This window comes from Coregonus clupeaformis, chromosome 1 (genome assembly GCF_020615455.1).
Source record: "Coregonus clupeaformis isolate EN_2021a chromosome 1, ASM2061545v1, whole genome shotgun sequence".
Lineage (NCBI taxonomy): Eukaryota > Metazoa > Chordata > Actinopteri > Salmoniformes > Salmonidae > Coregonus > Coregonus clupeaformis.
In genome coordinates, this window is record NC_059192.1 from 44,668,574 (window position 1) to 44,688,602 (window position 20,029).

General features: G+C 43.3%; 1 protein-coding gene across 2 annotated transcripts in view; it reads right to left on the reverse strand.

Moving 5' to 3' along the window:
* Positions 1-20,029, reverse strand: part of LOC121569205 (adhesion G protein-coupled receptor A3) — a 273,801-nt gene that overhangs the window by 205,952 nt on the left and 47,820 nt on the right. For both annotated transcript variants that reach the window (XM_041879972.2, XM_041879981.2), the window contains 4 exons: positions 17,249-17,320; positions 16,061-16,132; positions 15,808-15,879; positions 15,519-15,682 (listed from right to left, as the gene is read on the reverse strand). In XM_041879972.2, coding sequence (XP_041735906.2) covers positions 15,519-15,682; positions 15,808-15,879; positions 16,061-16,132; positions 17,249-17,320 — 380 coding nt within the window. The remainder of the gene's footprint in view (positions 1-15,518; positions 15,683-15,807; positions 15,880-16,060; positions 16,133-17,248; positions 17,321-20,029) is intronic.

Sequence of the window (20,029 nt, forward strand, 5' to 3'; positions counted from 1 at the left end):
ACTAAATACTTTTTTCCCCCACTGTACCAGTAACATCAACCCAAAATATCCCATTCTATGCTTTTGAAAATAAATTGTATTAGTCTTATAATGTTTCTTAGGACCTACCTAAACACATTAATAATAGATTCCCTTTTGATGGTGTACATTCTCAATGGATTTATTAAAATAGACTCCCTCCCACATCAGCACACCACTACTTCCACTCGTCCCCGGCATGCCGGCATGCACACGGGAGGTATAAATGGCGTATATGGGCAAGAATGTTGTAGAAATGGGCCTGTTTGTAACGGGGTCATGTAGACAATGCCCAATTTTTTTCACAGGCAAAAAAACGTAAATCCTATGTGAAAGTAGTATAAGAGTGTACCGGAACATCCCAATGTGCATCACAAATGCAGTGGGTCAGCAGATCATGTTGGATTCAGGCAGACATATTGGACTAGCAATAAAAAAGCTCACTTCTAAGTGATACGGAGATTACTTAAGAGCCCAATCCTGGAGGGGCAACTTATACCACAGTGGGGGCAAGTTGTAGAGCGAGGGAGAGGGTGTAAGGGTTGGTTTCTCTTTCCTTTAGCTGGAGCCTCACATTTGCCTCATTGATCTTCAAAGAGGCTCGTGACTCATTTAAAACGTGTACAGTACATATACAGGTGATTAAACCACACATTTTTTTATATATTTTTTATTTCACCTTTATTTAACCAGGTAAGCCAGTTGAGAACAAGTTCTCATTTACAACTGCGACCTGGCCAAGATAAAGCAAAGCAGTGCGATAAAAAAACAACAACACAGAGTTACATATGGGGTAAACAAAACATAAAGTCAAAAATACAACAGAACATATATATACAGTGTGTGCGAATGTAGTAAGTTATGGAGGTAAGGCAATAAATAGGCCATAGTGCAAACCTGTAGCTGACTAAGTGGTACCACAGAAAAACAGCATGGGGCAATGGACTGTTGATCTGCTGTTATGCTGATACTGTTGAATCAACACTCAGAGCCAAAGGATCAGCGCGGCAAAACGCCTGTGCCTATCAGGCACTGCCAGGGCGAGACTGTGTGTGTATATGTTTGTGTGTGTGTATGCTTTCCTGGTGTGTACAGTATGTGTATGTGTTGATGAAGTAGTTGACCCACTGTGTGTAATGGCACGACGAAAAGTCAGGGCAATCCCATATTTGTGTCTGTGTGCTTGCTAGTGCAGAGCTTGCTAGTGTGTGTGTGTATGTGTGTGTGTGTGTGTGTGTGTGTGATGGTACGAGGATCCCTAGATGCCAGGGCTAGTAGTGTATATGTACAGCCCTCTTTTCCCCAATATAACTAAGTGTGCAAGGTTGATTCAAAGTCTTTGAGGTGACCAGGACATGAGTGTGTCCTTAAAGGTTGAGGAGACAAAGTAGCGAGTGGTGGTTGTAGTTTTGGGGCCTGACCAGCTTGCACAGTTAACTGGTTATTCTGTGCAAGCTGCAGCAACAAGGCCAGTATCCTTCCTGTATGACTGGCGGGTGATCAGTTTTCATTTGGACAGTTCGGCTATAGGCAGTCAGCAGATGCAGCTTGCATACCAAAGAGACCCATTGACTAACTGGAATGTTATCCCAGCCTGAATGATGCTGGGGATACTTCCAGTAGTGGAATGGTTAGTTGTCTGGTTGTGAAGGAAAGTCTGTGAAAAGGGCTGTCACAAACAGACTTGCCTTTAGATCTTTCCAACGACTAATTGCCCTGTGGGTCGAGTTTTTTTATGTTGAATGTGGCAAAAAGTCCTGCAGGTTACATCCTACATATTTCTTTATATTCCTTTGGAAGTCAAGTAGGATGATAATTTGGCTGATATTAACTGTGGGTGGTTGGCATTGATTACAGACTGGGGCACACACCCAGCAGGATATGTGGAGAGTGACAGAACCAGTGAGGGTGACCTCAGGTTACTTAGAGGTTAGTTAGAGTGTAGTATACAATATGACTAAGAAGTGTTGGTTGTGAGGGACATAGCACAGTCCCACACACATATACTGTACATTTGAAGATGATCTCTGGGCTTTGATGGGCAGTAAAAGGCTTGCAGAGGAGGTGGAGCTGATCAAGCACGGTGCACAAAGACCACTATCACAGTCAATCCCCAGCCACCAAATAAACGATCACAAGTTATACCATCCTAAGGTGCCTCGTTTGCCATTAATGGCAAAAGTCCTTATAGGGATATTGGGATTACTGCAGTTTCCCAGACCAATGCATGAGTCACTCCAGCATGAAAGATCATTCTTCACATGTGAGTCCAGTTCAGGTGTCACATGGGCTGGCCAGCCATGGTTGGTAGCAAAACAGGTACATATGAGGACAATGGACGCCAGCAATTTCCAGACGCTGTTGCCGTGAAGTAGCAGTCCAGTTCCATGGTGTCTCTGTCTCTAGTAACTGCCTGAGGGAAGGACTGATGGTGGAGTGGGCCTATCAAGAACAGTTCTGGGAGATTCAGGATGGCATTGACATTGGAGAAGTGCAATTCCTATGCCATGTGAAGACCCAATAAGTTGATGGCATTTCTTGTCAGTTGTCAATTAGTGTCAGGTTGTGTTGGTTCATTGCAGTGAACACCTGCCTTATGCTCTTGTCATGTTTGGTTGCATCCTCCCCATACACCATAACTGTCACCAAGTCAAAATATATGGCAACTCCAGGGAAGACAGCCAAGATGGTGGATATGATTGTCTGCAAGAAGCAATGTGCCAGCTCAACCCAAAACGGAAAATACACCTTTCAAACAAGACGCGTTTTCCGGCAACTTTAGCGTCCCGTCAACTTTTTTTCAGACTTTTCTTTTATATATGAAAGGTATTGCCGACAACAAAGCCTATACTTTTATTTCCGCCAACTGACGTAGGCATGATTGCGGTAAACTTCTGCCTACGACTTAGTGTGAATTGTAGCCATAATGCAGAGGCGGCATTGGCATGCACTACGCTCTTAATAGTTACTACTATCGTCCTGGCAGTTCTAAACTCTGCGACGCATGTCACTTCACCAATCTCTTTGCATAGCCCACCACATATACTATTTTCTTAACCTCAACTAGATGGATCCATAAAGAATTACTGTGGGAACAAATACTGTATCACTGAATGACAAATATTGGAATAATGTAGGCTAATGCAATTGAGGGCATCAACTTGTTGCTTACTGAAACCCCCAAAGTCATCCAATTGTTATAATACATTTGATTGAAGCAATAGCATACCCGGTGTGGTCAACTATTTCAGCACCATTTTGCACTGCTTTGAGGCAAGCGTGGGGTCTTGATAAATCTATCAAAGTCGATTTTTATTTTCACTGAATCCCCGTTTGCATATTGGTTAGGCTACAATTAGGCTGTAGAAATGTTAGCTAAATTGAGGTGAGTGCTGCTCATGATCACGTTGCCTAGTTGGTCATTTATTAGTATCGATCAGAACATTTTGCCAGCATGTTACATAGCTTAACAAGTGGATTATTTTGCCTGTGACTTGTCTTAATCAATCAATGTGATTTTGATTCACTGAATCTCCGTCTGTATATTTGGTTAATTCTCTGGCTGGGCAAATAAGTGGAGGTGGTATAGCTCATCTATCTGTTTGCTCATCCATCACTGATCAGAAACATTCAGAATGCAATAAAGTAGCCTAAATCAAGTGTAGGCCTATTATTTTGCTTGATCACGTACAGTGGGGAGAACAAGTATTTGATACACTGCCGATTTTGCAGGTTTTCCTACTTACAAAGCATGTAGAGGTCTGTAATTTTTATCATAGGTACACTTCAACTGTGAGAGACGGAATCTAAAACAAAAATCCAGAAAATCACATTGTATGATTTTTAAGTAATTAATTTGCATTTTATTGCATGACATAAGTATTTGATACATCAAAAAAGCAGAACTTAATATTTGGTACAGAAACCTTTGTTTGCAATTACAGTGATCATACGTTTCCTGTAGGTCTTGACCAGGTTTGCACACACTGCAGCAGGGATTTTGGCCCACTCCTCCATACAGACCTTCTCCAGATCCTTCAGGTTTCGGGGCTGTCGCTGGGCAATACGGACTTTCAGCTCCCTCCAAAGATGTTCTATTGGGTTCAGGTCTGGAGATTGGCTAGGCCACTCCAGGTCCTTGAGATGCTTCTTACGGAGCCACTCCTTAGTTGCCCTGGCTGTGTGTTTCGGGTCGTTGTCATGCTGGAAGACCCAGCCACGACCCATCTTCAATGCTCTTACTGAGGGAAGGAGGTTGTTGGCCAAGATCTTGCGATACATGGCCCCATCCATCCTCCCCTCAATATGGTGCAGTCGTCCTGTCCCCTTTGCAGAAAAGCATCCCTAAAGAATGATGTTTCCACCTCCATGCTTCACGGTTGGGATGGTGTTCTTGGGGTTGTACTCATCCTTCTTCTTCCTCCAAACATGTCGAGTGGAATTTAGACCAAAAAGCTCTATTTTTGTCTCATCAGACCACATGACCTTCTCCCATTCCTCCTCTGGATCATCCAGATGGTCATTGGCAAACTTCAGATGGGCCTGGACATGCACTGGCTTGAGCAGGGGGACCTTGCGTGAGCTGCAGGATTTTAATCCATGACGGCGTAGTGTGTTACTAATGGTTTTCTTTGAGACTGTGGTCCAAGCTCTCTTCAGGTCATTGACCAGGTCCTGCCGTGTAGTTCTGGGCTGATCCCTCACCTTCCTCATGATCATTGATGCCCCATGAGGTGAGATCTTGCATGGAGCCCCAGACCGAGGGTGATTGACCGTCATCTTGAACTTCTTCCATTTTCTAATAATTGCGCCAACAGTTGTTGCCTTCTCACCAATCTGCTTGCCTATTGTCCTGTAGCCCATCCTAGCCTTGTGCAGGTCTACAATTTTATCCCTGATGTCCTTACACAGCTCTCTGGTCTTGGCCATTGTGGAGAGGTTGGAGTCTGTTTGATTGAGTGTGTGGACAGGTGTCTTTTATACAGGTAACGAGTTCAAACAGGTGCAGTTAATACAGGCAATGAGTGGAGAACAGGAGGGCTTCTTAAAGAAAAACTAACAGGTCTGTGAGAGCCGGAATTCTTACTGGTTGGTAGGTGATCAAATACTTATGTCATGCAATAAAATGCAAATTAATTACTTACAAATCATACAATGTGATTTTCTGGATTTTTGTTTTAGATTCCGTCTCTCACAGTTGAAGTGTACCTATGATAAAAATGACAGACCTCTACATGCTTTGTAAGTAGGAAAACCTGCAAAATCGGCAGTGTATCAAATACTTGTTCTCCCCACTGTATAGGCAACTCCAAAATCTGGCGGAGGTTGCGAAATATGAACACACAAGACTCAAATGCTTTTGGAAAATATAGATTGCTATTATTTTCTATCGGTATCATGATAAAGATACTCTCAATGTAAGACCCTATGCCCGCTCCCTAACAAATCAGAGTGTGTTTAGGAAAGTGATGAAATGTGGATCATATCAAAAGCATTATATGACAGTTGTTCGACACGTTGCCATGACGCAAGTTGTGTGGGAAAAATATTATTTATATTATATTTCAATATATTATTAGCCTAGCATAAAATATGTGTATTGATTGTGATCACGGTAGCCTAAGGTGTGTCTTGTCTATTTAATGAATAAAATAACTATTGATTTCCTGTGCATGCCGCAGCCATATTGGCTGCACATACAGTGGGGAAAAAAGTATTTAGTCAGCCACCAATTGTGCAAGTTCTCCCACTTAAAAAAGATGAGAGAGGCCTGTAATTTTCATCATAGGTAAACGTCAACTATGACAGACAAAATGAGGAAAAAAATCCAGAAAATCACATTGTAGGATTTTTAATGAATTTATTTGCAAACTATGGTGGAAAATAAGTATTTGATCAATAACAAAAGTTTCTCAATACTTTGTTATATACCCTTTGTTGGCAACGTTTTCTGTAAGTCTTCACAAGGTTTTCACACACTGTTGCTGGTATTTTGGCCCATTCCTCCATGCAGATCTCCTCTAGAGCAGTGATGTTTTGGGGCTGTCGCTGGGCAACACGGACTTTCAACTCCTCCAAAGATTTTCTATGGGGTTGAGATCTGGAGACTGGCAAGGCCACTCCAGGACCTTGAAATGCTTCTTACGAAGCCACTCCTTCGTTGCCCGGGCGGTGTGTTTGGGATCATTGTCATGCTGAAAGACCCAGCCACGTTTCATCTTCAATGCCCTTGCTGATGGAAGGTTTTCACTCAAAATCTCACGACACATGGCCCCATTCATTCTTTCCTTTACACGGATCAGTCGTCCTGGTCCCTTTGCAGAAAAACAGCCCCAAAGCATGATGTTTCCACCCCCATGCTTCACAGTAGGTGTGGTGTTCTTTGGATGCAACTCAGCATTCTTTGTCCTCCAAACACGACGAGTTGAGTTTTTACCAAATAGTTCAATTTTGGTTTCATCTGACCATATGACATTCTCCCAATCCTCTTCTGGATCATCCAAATGCACTCTAGAAAACTTCAGACGGGCCTGGACATGTACTGGCTTAAGCAGGGGGACACGTCTGGCACTGCAGGATTTGAGTCCCTGGCGGCGTAGTGTGTTACTGATGGTAGGCTTTGTTACTTTGGTCCCAGCTCTCTGCTGGTCATTCACTAGGTCCCCCCGTGTGGTTCTGGGATTTTTGCTCACCGTTCTTGTGATCATTTTGACCCCACGGGGTGAGATCTTGCGTGGAGCCCCAGATCGAGGGAGATTATCAGTGGTCTTGTATGTCTTCCATTTCCTAATAATTGCTCCCACAGTTGATTTCTTCAAACCAAGCTGCTTACCTATTGCAGATTCAGTCTTCCCAGCCTGGTGCAGGTCTACAATTTTGTTTCTGGTGTCCTTTGACAGCTCTTTGGTCTTGGCCATAGTGGAGTTTGGAGTGTGACTGTTTGAGGTTGTGGACAGGTGTCTTTTATACTGATAACAAGTTCAAACAGGTGCCATTAACACAGGTAATGAGTGGAGGACAGAGGAGCCTCTTAAAGAAGAAGTTACAGGTCTGTGAGAGACAGAAATCTTGCTTGTTTGTAGGTGACCAAATACTTATTTTCCACCATAATTTGCAAATAAATTCATTAAAAATCCTACAATGTGATTTTCTGGATTTTCTTTTCTCATTTTGTCTGTCATAGTTGACGTGTACCTATGATGAAAATTACAGGCCTCTCTCATCTTTTTTAAGTGGAAGAACTTGCACAATTGGTGGCTGACTAAATACTTTTTTCCCCCACTGTACCAGTAACATCAACCCAAAATATCCCATTCTATGCTTTTGAAAATAAATTGTATTAGTCTTATAATGTTTCTTAGGACCTACCTAAACACATTAATAATAGATTCCCTTTTGATGGTGTACATTCTCAATGGATTTATTAAAATAGACTCCCTCCCACATCAGCACACCACTACTTCCACTCGTCCCCGGCATGCCGGCATGCACACGGGAGGTATAAATGGCGTATATGGGCAAGAATGTTGTAGAAATGGGCCTGTTTGTAACGGGGTCATGTAGACAATGCCCAATTTTTTTCACAAGCAAAAAAACGTAAATCCTATGTGAAAGTAGTATAAGAGTGTACGGAACATCCCAATGTGCATCACAAATGCAGTGGGTCAGCAGATCATGTTGGATTCAGGCAGACATATTGGACTAGCAATAAAAAAGCTCACTTCTAAGTGATACGGAGATTACTTAAGAGCCCAATCCTGGAGGGGCAACTTATACCACAGTGGGGGCAAGTTGTAGAGCGAGGGAGAGGGTGTAAGGGTTGGTTTCTCTTTCCTTTAGCTGGAGCCTCACATTTGCCTCATTGATCTTCAAAGAGGCTCGTGACTCATTTAAAACGTGTACAGTACATATACAGGTGATTAAACCACACATTTTTTTATATATTTTTTATTTCACCTTTATTTAACCAGGTAAGCCAGTTGAGAACAAGTTCTCATTTACAACTGCGACCTGGCCAAGATAAAGCAAAGCAGTGCGATAAAAAAACAACAACACAGAGTTACATATGGGGTAAACAAAACATAAAGTCAAAAATACAAACAGAACATATATATACAGTGTGTGCGAATGTAGTAAGTTATGGAGGTAAGGCAATAAATAGGCCATAGTGCAAAATAGTTACAATTTCGTATTAACACTGGAATGATAGATGTGCAAAAGATTATGTGCAAATAGAGATACTGGGGTGCAAATTAGCAACATAAATAACAATAAGGGGATGAGGTAGTTGGGTGGGCTAATTTCAGATGGGCTGTGTACAGGTGCAGTGATCGGTAAGCTACTCTGACAACTGACGCTTAAAGTTAGTGAGGGAGATAAGAGTCTCCAGCTTCAGAGATTTTTGCAGTTCGTTCCAGTCATTGGCAGCAGAGACGTGGTCCTCTGTAGCTCAGCTGGTAGAGCACGGCGCTTGTAACGCCAAGGTAGTGGGTTCGATCCCCGGGACCACCCATACACAAAAAAAAATGTATGCACGCATGACTGTAAGTCGCTTTGGATAAAAGCGTCTGCTAAATGGCATATTATTATTATTATTATTATTAACTGGAAGGAATGGCGGCCAAAAGAGGTGTTGGCTTTGGGGATGACCAGTGAGGTATACTTGCTGGAGCGCAGACTACGGGTGGGTGTTGCTATGGTGACCAGTGAGCTAAGATAAGACAGGGATTTGCCTAGCAGTGATTTATAGATGACCTGGAGCCAGTGGGTTTGGCGACGAATATGTAGTGAGGGCCAGCCAACAAGAGCGTACAGGTCACAATGGTGGGTAGTATATGGGGATTTGGTGACAAAACGGATGGCACTGTGATAGACTACATCCAATTTGCTGGGTAGAGTGTTGGAGGCTAATTTGTAAATGACATCGCCAAAGTCAAGGATCGGTAGGATAGTCAGTTTTACGAGGGCATGTTTGGCAGCATGAGTGAAGGAGGCTTTGTTGCGAAATAGGAAGCCGATTTTAGATCCAACTTTTGATTGGAGATGCTTAATGTGAGTCTGGAAGGAGAGTTTACAGTCTAACCAGACACCTAGGTATTTGTAGTTGTCCACATACTCTAGGTCAGACCTGCCGAGAGTAGTGATTCTAGTCGGGTGGGTGGGTGCAAGCAGCGTTCGGTTGAAGAGCATGCATTTAGTTTTACTAGTGTTTAAGAGCAGTTGGAGGCTACGGAAGGAGTGTTGTATGGCATTGAAGCTTGTTTGGAGGTTTGTTAACACAGTGTCCAATGAAGGGCCAGATGTATACAAAATGGTGTCGTCCGCATAGAGGTGGATCCGAGCGTCACCAGCAGCAAGAGCGACATCATTGATATACACAGAGAATAGAGTCGGCCCGAGAATTGAACCCTGTGGCACCCCCATAGAGACAGCCAGAGGTCCAGACAACAGGCCCTGCGATTTGACACATTTAATTATATCTGAGAAGTAGTTGGTGAACCAGGCAAGGCAGTCATTAGAGAAACCAAGGATATTTAGTCTGCCAATAAGAATGCAGTGGTTGACAGAGCCGAAACCCAATTTGTAAGTCGCTCTGGATAAGAGCATCTGCTAAATGACGTAAATGTAAATGTAAATGAAAGCCTTGGCCAGGTCGATGAAGACGGCTGCGCAGTACTGTCTTTTATCGATCGTGTTTATAATATCGTTTAGGACCTTGAGCGTGGCTGAGGTGCACCCATGACCAGCTCGGAAACCGGAATGCATAGTGGAGAAGGTACGGTGGGATTCAAAATGGTCGGTGATCTGTTTGTTAACTTGGCTTTCAAAAACTTTTGAAAGGCAGGGCAGGATGGATATAGGTCTATAACAGTTTGGATCTAGAGTGTCACCCCCTTTGAAGAGGGGGATGACCGCAGCAGCTTTCCAATCTCTGGGGATCTCAGACATTACGAAAGAGAGGTTGAACAGGCTAGTAATAGGGGTTGCGACAATTTCGGCGGCAAATTTTAGAAAGAAAGGGTCCAGATTGTCTAGCCCAGCTGATTTGTAGGGGTCCACATTTTTCAGCTCTTTCAGAACAGTAGCTGTCTGAATTTGTGTGAAGGAGAAGCGGGGGGGGGGGGCATGGGCAAGTTGTAGCGGAGGGTGCCGAGCTGGTGGCCGGGGTAGTGGTAGCCAGGTGGAAAGCATGGCCAGCCGTAGCAAAATGCTTGTTGAAATTCTCGATTATTGTAGATTTATCGGTGGTGACAGTGTTTCCTAGCCTCAGTGCAGTGGGCAGTTGGGAGGAGGTGCTCTTATTTTCCATGGACTTTACAGTGTCCCAAAACTTTTTGGAGTTAGTGCTACAGGTTGCACATTTCTGTTTGAAAAAGCTAGCCTTTGCTTTCCTAACTGATTGTGTATATTGGTTCCTGACTTCCCTAAAAAGTTGCATATCGCGGGGGCTGTTCGATGCTAATGCAGTACACCACAGGATGTTTTTGTGCTGGTCAAGAGCAGTCAAGTCTGAGGAGAACCAGGGGCTATATCTGTTCTTAGTTCTGCATTTTTTGAATGGGGCATGCTTATTTAAGATTGAGGACGCAGGCAATAAGGCAGTGATCGCTGAGATCCTGGTTGAAGACAGCGGAGGTGTATTTAGAGGGTAAATTTATCAGGATGATATCTATGAGGGTGCCCATGTTTATAGATTTAGGGTTGTACCTGGTAGGTTCGTTGATAATTTGTGTGAGATTGAGGGCATCTAGTTTAGATTGTAGGTTGGCCGGGGTGTTAAGCATATCCCAGTTTAGGTCACCAAGCAGTACGAACTCTGAGGATAGATGGGGGCCAATCAGTTCACATATGGCGTCCAGGGCACAGCTCGGGGCTGAGGGGGGTCTGTAGCAAGCGGCAACAATGAGAGACTTATTTCTGGAAAGGTGGATTTTTAGAAGTAGGAGCTCAAACTGTTTGGGCACAGCCCTGGTTAGTACGATAGAGCTCTGCAGGCTCTCTCTACAGTAGATTGCAACCCCACCTCCTTTGGCAGTTCTGTCGAGACTGAAAATGTTGTAGTTGGGGATGGAAATTTCAGAATTTTTGGTGGCCTTCCTAAGCCAGGATTCAGACACTGCTAGAACATCAGGGTTGGCAGAGTGTGCTAACGCAGTGAATAACTCAAACTTAGGAAGGAGGCTTCTGATATTAACGTGCAACAAACCAAGGCTTTTACGATTAGAGAAGTCAACAAATGATAACGCCTGGGGAGTAGGAGTGATACTGGGGGCTACAGGGCCTGGGTTAACCTCTACATCACCAGAGGAGGAGTAGAATAAGGATACGGCTAAAGGCTTTAAGTACTGGTCTTCTAGTGCGTTGGGTACAGAGAAAAAAAGGGGCAGGTTTCCGGGCATTGTAGAAAAGATTCAGGGCATTATGTACAGAAAAGGATATGGAAGGAAATGTAATGGTATTGTGGCAGCCATATTGGACTTGACGCCATATTGGATTTGGAGTTAAATCTAGGGGGGTCCCTCTAACGTAATTGCAAGAGTAGGGGCTAAATACATAACAATCCACAGAGGAACCTTAAATTGGAAAAAATGACAGTTTTCAGTGTCTGAGCCCACTTGCCTTAGAGATAATTACAATAGCCACAACATTCTAAAAAAAAAACATTTGTAACTGTATGCATTTTTGTCAGGCAGGACCATTCAGCAATGAAGAGAGAGCGCAAATTTGACTTGGAAAGTTGTCTATTGAACAGCTACCAAAAAGTGAAGTTTACATTCATCATAAATATTAATAGTTGATATTTCCGCCCAATGTATCTGTGTGTTTACAGGTCTATATTTCCAAATTGCTTTAAGATATCCTAGTGCTGTTTGTTTGTGTATGTAGGGCAGACAATTGACTATTAGTATTCAACATTTTAGCAATATCAGAGCTTGCAATATTGGGTTACATGAGCATATGTGCAACCCTGCTATTTCCTCAATAGGATTAGGCCCTTTCACACACACTGGCTACATTTATCTTATTGTATCCAGATGTTGCTTGGATAATATTCTGTCTTTTTCAGAATACGGAGTTAATTAAACTTGAAACCAAGTTCTACTGGTCTGACCACAGGGTCTAAAGGGCATATAATTCTCGTCATGTGCATAAGGCCTGTAGTGACCATTAGGACCATGACACTGCCATGGCGTCATACACTAAATAATTATCCAGACACCAAAGGCCCTGGGTGTGTGTGAATCAACTAATCACTTCTTACCGTAGGCTATGTATGCCATTTCATATGCGGCAGGTAGCCTAGTGGTTAAGAGTGTTGGGTCAGTAACCGAAAGGTCGCTGGTTTGAATCCCTGAGCCAACTAGGTAAAACAAAATGCTGATGTGCCCTTGAGCAAGGCACTTAATCCTAATTGCTCCTGTAAATCGCTCTGGATAAGAGCGTCTGCTAAATTACTAAAATTTAAAATGATATGCATTCTACACAGAGGCCACTGATGAGCCTTGAGGAAACCAAAGAGGGCCCTGCTCCTTATTCCCGTGTGTGTGTGTCTTATTTCTCAGTGTTAGATGAGCTGAACAGACGTTGCCTTGACCCCCATCTGAGGAAGCACCTGATCCTGGCAGGAAACTACTCCTCCCTCCATTCCCCTTCGTTTGACAATGACACTTGACCCGAACGCCATGTCAGACACCCCAAAGGAGGAGAAGCACTTTAAGATGTGTTCACCCTGACATCTGCTAGTCATCTCTTTGGAGAAGAACGATTGAAGAAAAAAAAAAGAATAACATGAAGACACCGTGGATAGTTCTACCAAATGAAAAGAGGCAAAACTATTGTCAGGTGTAAGTGAGAAGGAGAGCTTTGTCATTTGTCATCATATCGACTGTCATTATAATATACTGTCATTCTCAGTAATACTTTGACCTACAGTGCCTTGCAAATGTATTCATCCCCCTTGGCATTTTTCCTATTTTGTTGCATTACAACCTGTAATTTAAATGGCTTTTATTTGGATTTCATGTAATGGACATCCACAAAATAGTCCAAATTGGTGAAGTGAAATGAAAAAAATAACTTGTAAATAAATAAATAACGGAAAAGTGGTGCGTGCATATGTATTCATCCCCTTTGCTATGAAGCCCCTATATAAGATCTGATGCAACCAATTACCTTCAGAAGTCACATAATTAGTTAAATAAAGTCAACCTGTGTGCAATCTAAGTGTCACATGATCTGTCACACGATCTCAGTATGAATATAGACACTTGTTCTGAAAGGCCCCAGAGTCTGCAACACCACTAAGCAAGGGGCACCACCAAGCAAGCGGCACCATGAAGACCAAGGAGCTCTCCAAACAGGTCAGGGACAAAATTGTAGAGAAGTACAGATCAAAAAAATATCTGAAACTTTGAACATCCCACGGAGCACCATTAAATCCATTATTAAAAAATTGAAAGAATATGGCACCACAACAAACCTGCCAAGAGAGGGCTGCCCACCAAAACTCACGGACCAGGCAAGGAGGGCATTAATCAGAGAGGCAACAAAGAGACCAAAGATAACCCTGAAGGAGCTGCAAAGCTCCACAGCGGAGATTGGAGTATCTGTCCATAGGACCACTTTAAGCTGTACACTCCACAGAGCTGGGCTTTATGGAAGAGTGCCCAGAAAAAAGCCATTGCTTAAAGAAAAAAATAAGCAAACACATTTGGTGTTCGTCAAAAGCCATTTGGGAGACTCCCCAAACATATGGAAGAAGGTACTCTGGTCAGATGACACTAAAATTGAGCTTTTTGGCCATCAAGGAAAACACTATGTCTGGCGCAAACCCAACATCTCTCATCACCCCAAGAACACCATCCCCACAGTGAAGCATGGTGGCGGCAGCATCATGCTGTGGGGATGTTTTTCATCGGCAGGGACTGGGAAACTGGTCAGAATTGAAGGATGGCGCTAAATACAGGGACATTTTTTTGGGAAACCTGTTTCAGTCTTCCAGAGATTTGAGACTGGGATGGAGGTTCACCTTCCAGCAGGACAATGACCCTAAGCATACTGCTAAAGCAACACTTGAGTGGTTTAAGAGGAAACATTTAAATGTCTTGGAATGGCCTAGTCAAAGCCCAGACCTCAATCCAATTGAGAATCTGTGGTATGACTTAAAGATTGCTGTACACCAGAGGAACCCATCCAACTTGAAGGAGCTGGAACAGTTTTGCCTTGAAGAATGGGCAAAAATCCCAGTGGCTAGATGTGCCAAGCTTATAGAGACATACCCCAAGAGACCTGCAGCTGTAATTGCTGCAAAAGGTGGCTCTACAAAGTATTGACTTTGGGGGTGAATTGTTATGCACGCTCAAGTTGTCTGTTTTTTTGTGTTATTTCTTGTTTGTTTCACAATCAAAAAGATTTTGCATCTTCAAAGTGATAGGCATGTTGTGTAAATCAAATGATACAAACCCCCCAAAAATCTATTTTAATTCCAGGTTGTAAGGCAACAAAATAGGAAAAATGCCAAGGGGAGTGAATACTTTCGCAAGCCACTGTATATCACCAGGTGCTGAACAAACGCAGCTGATATGTGATTAAATGCTGATGGCCACAGTATAGTAGTGCTGCATAAAGTGAACCCTTTGGAGATAATAGGCTGCAAATAACATTACAAGAAGAGGTTGTTAGAGCACTGTACTGTGTCCAATCGAAGATGGCTCTTGCCAAGCAAGTAAGTAAAGGTATTGTAGAGGGAGTCCTGAACATTATCACGTTAATCCCATAATGGATGTGTTAGGGTGAAAGGAGAATTCTACATTCCAACCAGCCTAATTCCACTCTTGGCTCTATGTCATAGGACTGTGTGGAATTACCCTGTAATTGCTTGGATTGTTCCACATAATGAAAGACACACACTCAGGATTACGTAGAATAACTTCAGAATGTCTCTAGTATTGTACATGGACCCCCCCCCCACACACACACACACACACACACACACACGTGGCTGCACACATACACACCCATTTACATTTCTAGCAGTGACTCGTGTTATTTCCTCATCCCAGTGCAATATCCTCTAAGCGTGTGCAGGATATGGGGAATGCAGGAGCAGAGTTGCTTTCAGTAATGAGATGTGATTCCCCCATGGCTCAGAGCACAGCATATCACAAAGCAGAGATGGAAACACCAGAACACTCTAGCTAGCTACCTCACCAGTCTCCAGAGCTCTCCTCCATCTCTTCCTCACAGGTGATTCACTCACCTCACATACACAGAGGGGTGATCCGACAGACAGCTGGGAATATTCAGCCACTGACTTTCAGACATACTCATCATCATACTTATAATCATAGGCCATACTCGTCATAAACCATTATCATTGATTTTGGGGGACAATACAAATTCAAACATATACAGAAAAAAGGGTAATGTGATGCTTACTGTATGTAGGTGTTCTGTATGCCTTATGTAAACACAGATAGTGATGGTGTGAGGTAACATACCACATCTGAGCTGTGTCTCCCTCAGGTTGCGGACCTCCAGGCCGTGGAGGTGTGTGGGGTACACACACAGGGTGTCGTTGCCCAGGCGCACACTGTTCGCCCTGGCCCACAGCAGCAGCCACTCCAGCTGACAGTCACAGAACAGAGACTCTGTAGAGAAGTGCCTGAGCGGATACGACAATGGCATTACAACCATCATCGAACTGTGTAGGTGTCATTTTGGTACAGTGTGAGTGATTATGTGTTTGTGGGGTGTGTGTGTGTGTGTTGTTTCATTTTGTTTTCTTACAGGACTTTGAGAGACAGGAGGTGTGTGAATAGTCCCACCGGCAACGAAGAGAAAATATTTCCAGATAGATTCCTGTGGGGAGAAAAGGGGAAATACACATCAAACTGGTTTACTTTGTACAAGTAAAATGCCACAGTATCTGCTGATGCATTACTTTGAAACAGCCTTTTCTAAGAGAAACAAAATGTTTCCTACACACGCACCTCAAATTGTGCGTACGGTACTGTATGTTTTCAATTTAGACATTACTCACAATTTAGAGAGATTGCCAAGGTCTACAAACATTTCAGGAGAGAGGCAGCCAATCCGATTGTTGGAGAGATCCCTATAAGGACAAAAAGCAAACTTTAAATTGTGGCTTAGAGATAAGCCAAGCACATCTGACTTAAAGCATTAAGGACACTGATCATAGCAGGAGAGCTGGCAGTGAGGGGACATGTGGGTGAAAGAACACAGAATGAGCTTGGCTGTGACAACAAGTGTGTGTGTGTGTTATGTGCCATCTCTTCTCATAATAATCTATTAACGCGAGCTTAAGCAGCTCAAGGAACTGTGATGTTAAACCACCAGTCCAATGTTTATTTATTCCAACTCGCGAGATATAAACACTGACCTTCTGTAACCCCTTCACCCCTCACATCCCTCACATCCCTCACATCCCCATCCATCCTCACACGCGCACATGCACACTGAGGGCTGTCGTGGCTCTGTGCCCTTTCCCTCTGTAATTAAAGAGCTGCTTTGCTGGAGCAGCTGTGGGAAAATAAGCAAGGCACTCGAGTAATCATCAGTTGGGGAGCACTTAAATTAGCACTCTGCTGCTCCCGAGCCAAGGTTATTATAGTAATCGAAAACAAAATAAAAACTAAAATTGGAAAAACAATTTAGTAAACTGAAATACAATAATTAAGAAAAACATTTGAAAAACAAACTATACTGAATCTATTATTTTTGACTGCAAAACAAACTAATACAAATAAAAACCATGATGAATTTAACTTTGGGCAAAAATCAATTGGGGTTTTCATGCTTTTTTTTCTCTAATGGGGTTTTCGAGCTTCTGAATCTGGCGTGTAAAGGATGCCAGTAGATGGCAATGTTTCAAACAGGCCTGGCTTGTGCATCACTATCACTAGCTATCAGTAGATAACAGGGAAGAAATCAGGGGGCGAGCGCAGAGCGTGAACCATAGGCATGAACAATGGCATCGAGAGAGAGCGAGAGAATGTGTGTGTGTGTTTTATCTACCACTTCAGGAAAGAGTGAATTTGCTTCTCCTTCTTTAATTATGATGAAGCCATCAAAGGAAGCTCTTCTGTCATAGTTTCCACATGGAACAACCCACCCCTCTCCACGCCGTCCCCTCACCAATGCCCCCCTAAGACCCTGACCTTGTCACTCTGGGTAGCCCAACCACTATGACAAACCCCTTAATACTCACAGTCTCCTCAGAGCCACCAGTCCACGGAAGGCCCCGTGCTCCACCGTGCTAATGAAATTATTCCTCAGGTCCCTAGAGAGAGAGAGAGAGAGAGAGAGAGAGAGAGAGAGAGAGAGAGAGAGAGAGAGAGAGAGAGAGAGAGAGAGAGAGAGAGAGAGAGAGAGAGAGAGAGAGAGAGAGAGAGAGAGAGAGAGAGAGAGAGAGAGAGAGAGAGAGAGAGAGAGAGAGAGAGAGCGAGAGCGAGAGAAAGTGAGAGAGAGCGAGAAGGTACTTATTATGCAACTGTGGGTTTTAAGAGTCACATTGCTGGAGACAGGGAGGGTCTCCTGCCCCTTAAAACCCTCTCATCTGGCAGTAGCAGTTGGCAGTTAGCAATGATATTCGCTGAGCTGGGCTCTCATCAGGGACAAGCATGCAAGCTCATTGTGACATTAAGATGAAAACTCTAGCCTCCCTCCAACAAAACGTGATTCATTCAAAAACGCTATATTGTATATCCATTTTTTTTTATGTTGGTAAATAAGATTGGTGTTTTTTTCACCATCTAATCATGGCATGGGGCTGTTCAATGATAGACATGTATTGGTTTAATATCTATCACACGATGGTTTACTTTTTTTAGAGAGACAAATAATCATGTTTTTTTCCCTCATCAATCTACACACAATACCCCATAATTACAAAGCAAAAACAGTTTTTTTTTAAATTTTGCAAATAAAAGTAAATAATGAAATATCACATTACATAAGTATTCAGACCCTTTACTCAGTACTTTGTTGAAGCACCTTTGGCAGCGATTACAGCCTCAAGTCTTCTGGGGTATGACGCTACAAGCTTGGCACACCTGTATTTGGGGAGTTTCTCCCATTCTTTCTCCCATTCCTCTCAAACTCTGTCAGGTTGGATGGGGAGCGTCGCTGCACAGCTATTTTCAGGTCTCTCCAGAGATATTAGATCGGGTTCAAGTCCGGGCTCTGCCTGGGCCACTCAAGGACATTCAGAGACTTGTCCCGAAGCCACTCCTGCTTTCTCTTGGCTGTGTGCTTAGAGTTGTTGTCCTGTTGGAAGGTGAACCTTTGCCACAGTCTGAGGTCCTGAGCGCTCTGGAGCAGGTTTTCATCAATATTCTCTCTGTACTTTGCTCCGTTCATCTTTGCCTCGATCCTGACTAGTCTCCCAGTCTCTGCCGCTGAACAACATCCCCACAGCATGATGCTGCCACCACCATGCTTCACCATAGGGATGGTGCCAGGTTTCTTCCAGAAGTGACACTTGGCATTCAGGCCAAAAAGTTCAATCTTGGTTTCATCCGACCAGACAATCTTGTTTCTCCTGGTCTGAGAGACTTTCGGTGCCTTTTGGCAAACTCCAAGCAGGCTGTCATGTGCCTTTTACTGAGGAGTGGCTTCCGTCTGGCCACTCTACCATAAAGGCCTGATTGATGGAGTGTCCTTTTGGAAGGTTCTCCCATCTCCACAGAGGAACTCTGGAGATCTGTCAGAGTGACCATCGGGTTCTTTTTTAACATTTTATATTTAAAACACAAAATCTACTGCTGCTCAACATCTACATCACATTAGTAATCTAACAGACTCCCATCCAGAGCGACCCACAGAAGTAACCAGGGTCAACGCCCTGCTCAAGGGCACGTCGACAGATCTCCCACAAGGTCAAAAAAGGGGACCCGAACCAGCGACCCATCCGCCACCAGCCTAAGCTCCCAACCACCAGGCCACCAGCCCTCCAAGATCCCCAAGAGCTGCCCCTCAACCATCCGAGAACCCCCCGGAGAAAAATAAAATAATTCCATTCCCCATACTCATCCCCGTCCCCCCCAAGCCCCCCTCCCCCAATGCCCCCACAAAATGAAGAAAAAAGACAAACAAATGAAAACAGACAACAATCCAAAAAACACAAAGACATCAAGGACAACTGAATATGTTTGAGTTCATGGATGGCACTATTTACAGTTGAAGTCGGAAGTTTACATACACTTAGGTTAGAGTCATTAAAACTCGTTTTTCAACCACTCCACAAATTTCTTGTTAACAAACTATCGTTTTGGCAAGTCGGTTAGGACATCTACTTTGTGCATGACACAAGTCATTTTTCCAACAATTGTTTACAGACAGATTATTTCACTTATAATTTACTGTTTCACAATTCAAGTGGGTCAGAAGTTTACATACACTAAGTTGACTGTGAATTTAAACAGCTTGGAAAATTCCTGAAAATTATGTCATGCTTTAGAAGCTTCTGATAGGCTAATTGACACCATTTGAGTCAATTGGAGGTGTACCTGTGGATATATTTCAAGGCCTACCTTCAAACTCAGTGCCTATTTGCTTGACATCATGAGAAAATCAAAAGAAATCAGCCAAGACCTCAGAAAAAAATGTGTAGACCTCCAGGTACCACGTTCATCTGTACAAACAATAGTATGCAAGTATAAATACCATGGGACCACGCAGCCGTCATACCACTCAGGAAGGAGACGCGTTCTGTCTCCTAGAGATTAACGTACTTTGGTGTGAAAAGTGCAAATAAATCCCACAACAACAGCAAAGGATCTTGTGAAGATGCTGGAGGAAACACGTACAAAAGTGTCTATTTCCACAGTAAAACTAGTCCTATATCGACATAACCTGAAAGGCCGCTCAGCAAGGAAGAAGCCACTGCTCCAAAACCGCCATAAAAAAGCCAGACTATGGTTTGCAACTGCACATTGGGACAAAGATCATACTTTTTGGAGAAATGTCCTCTGGTCTGATGAAACAAAAA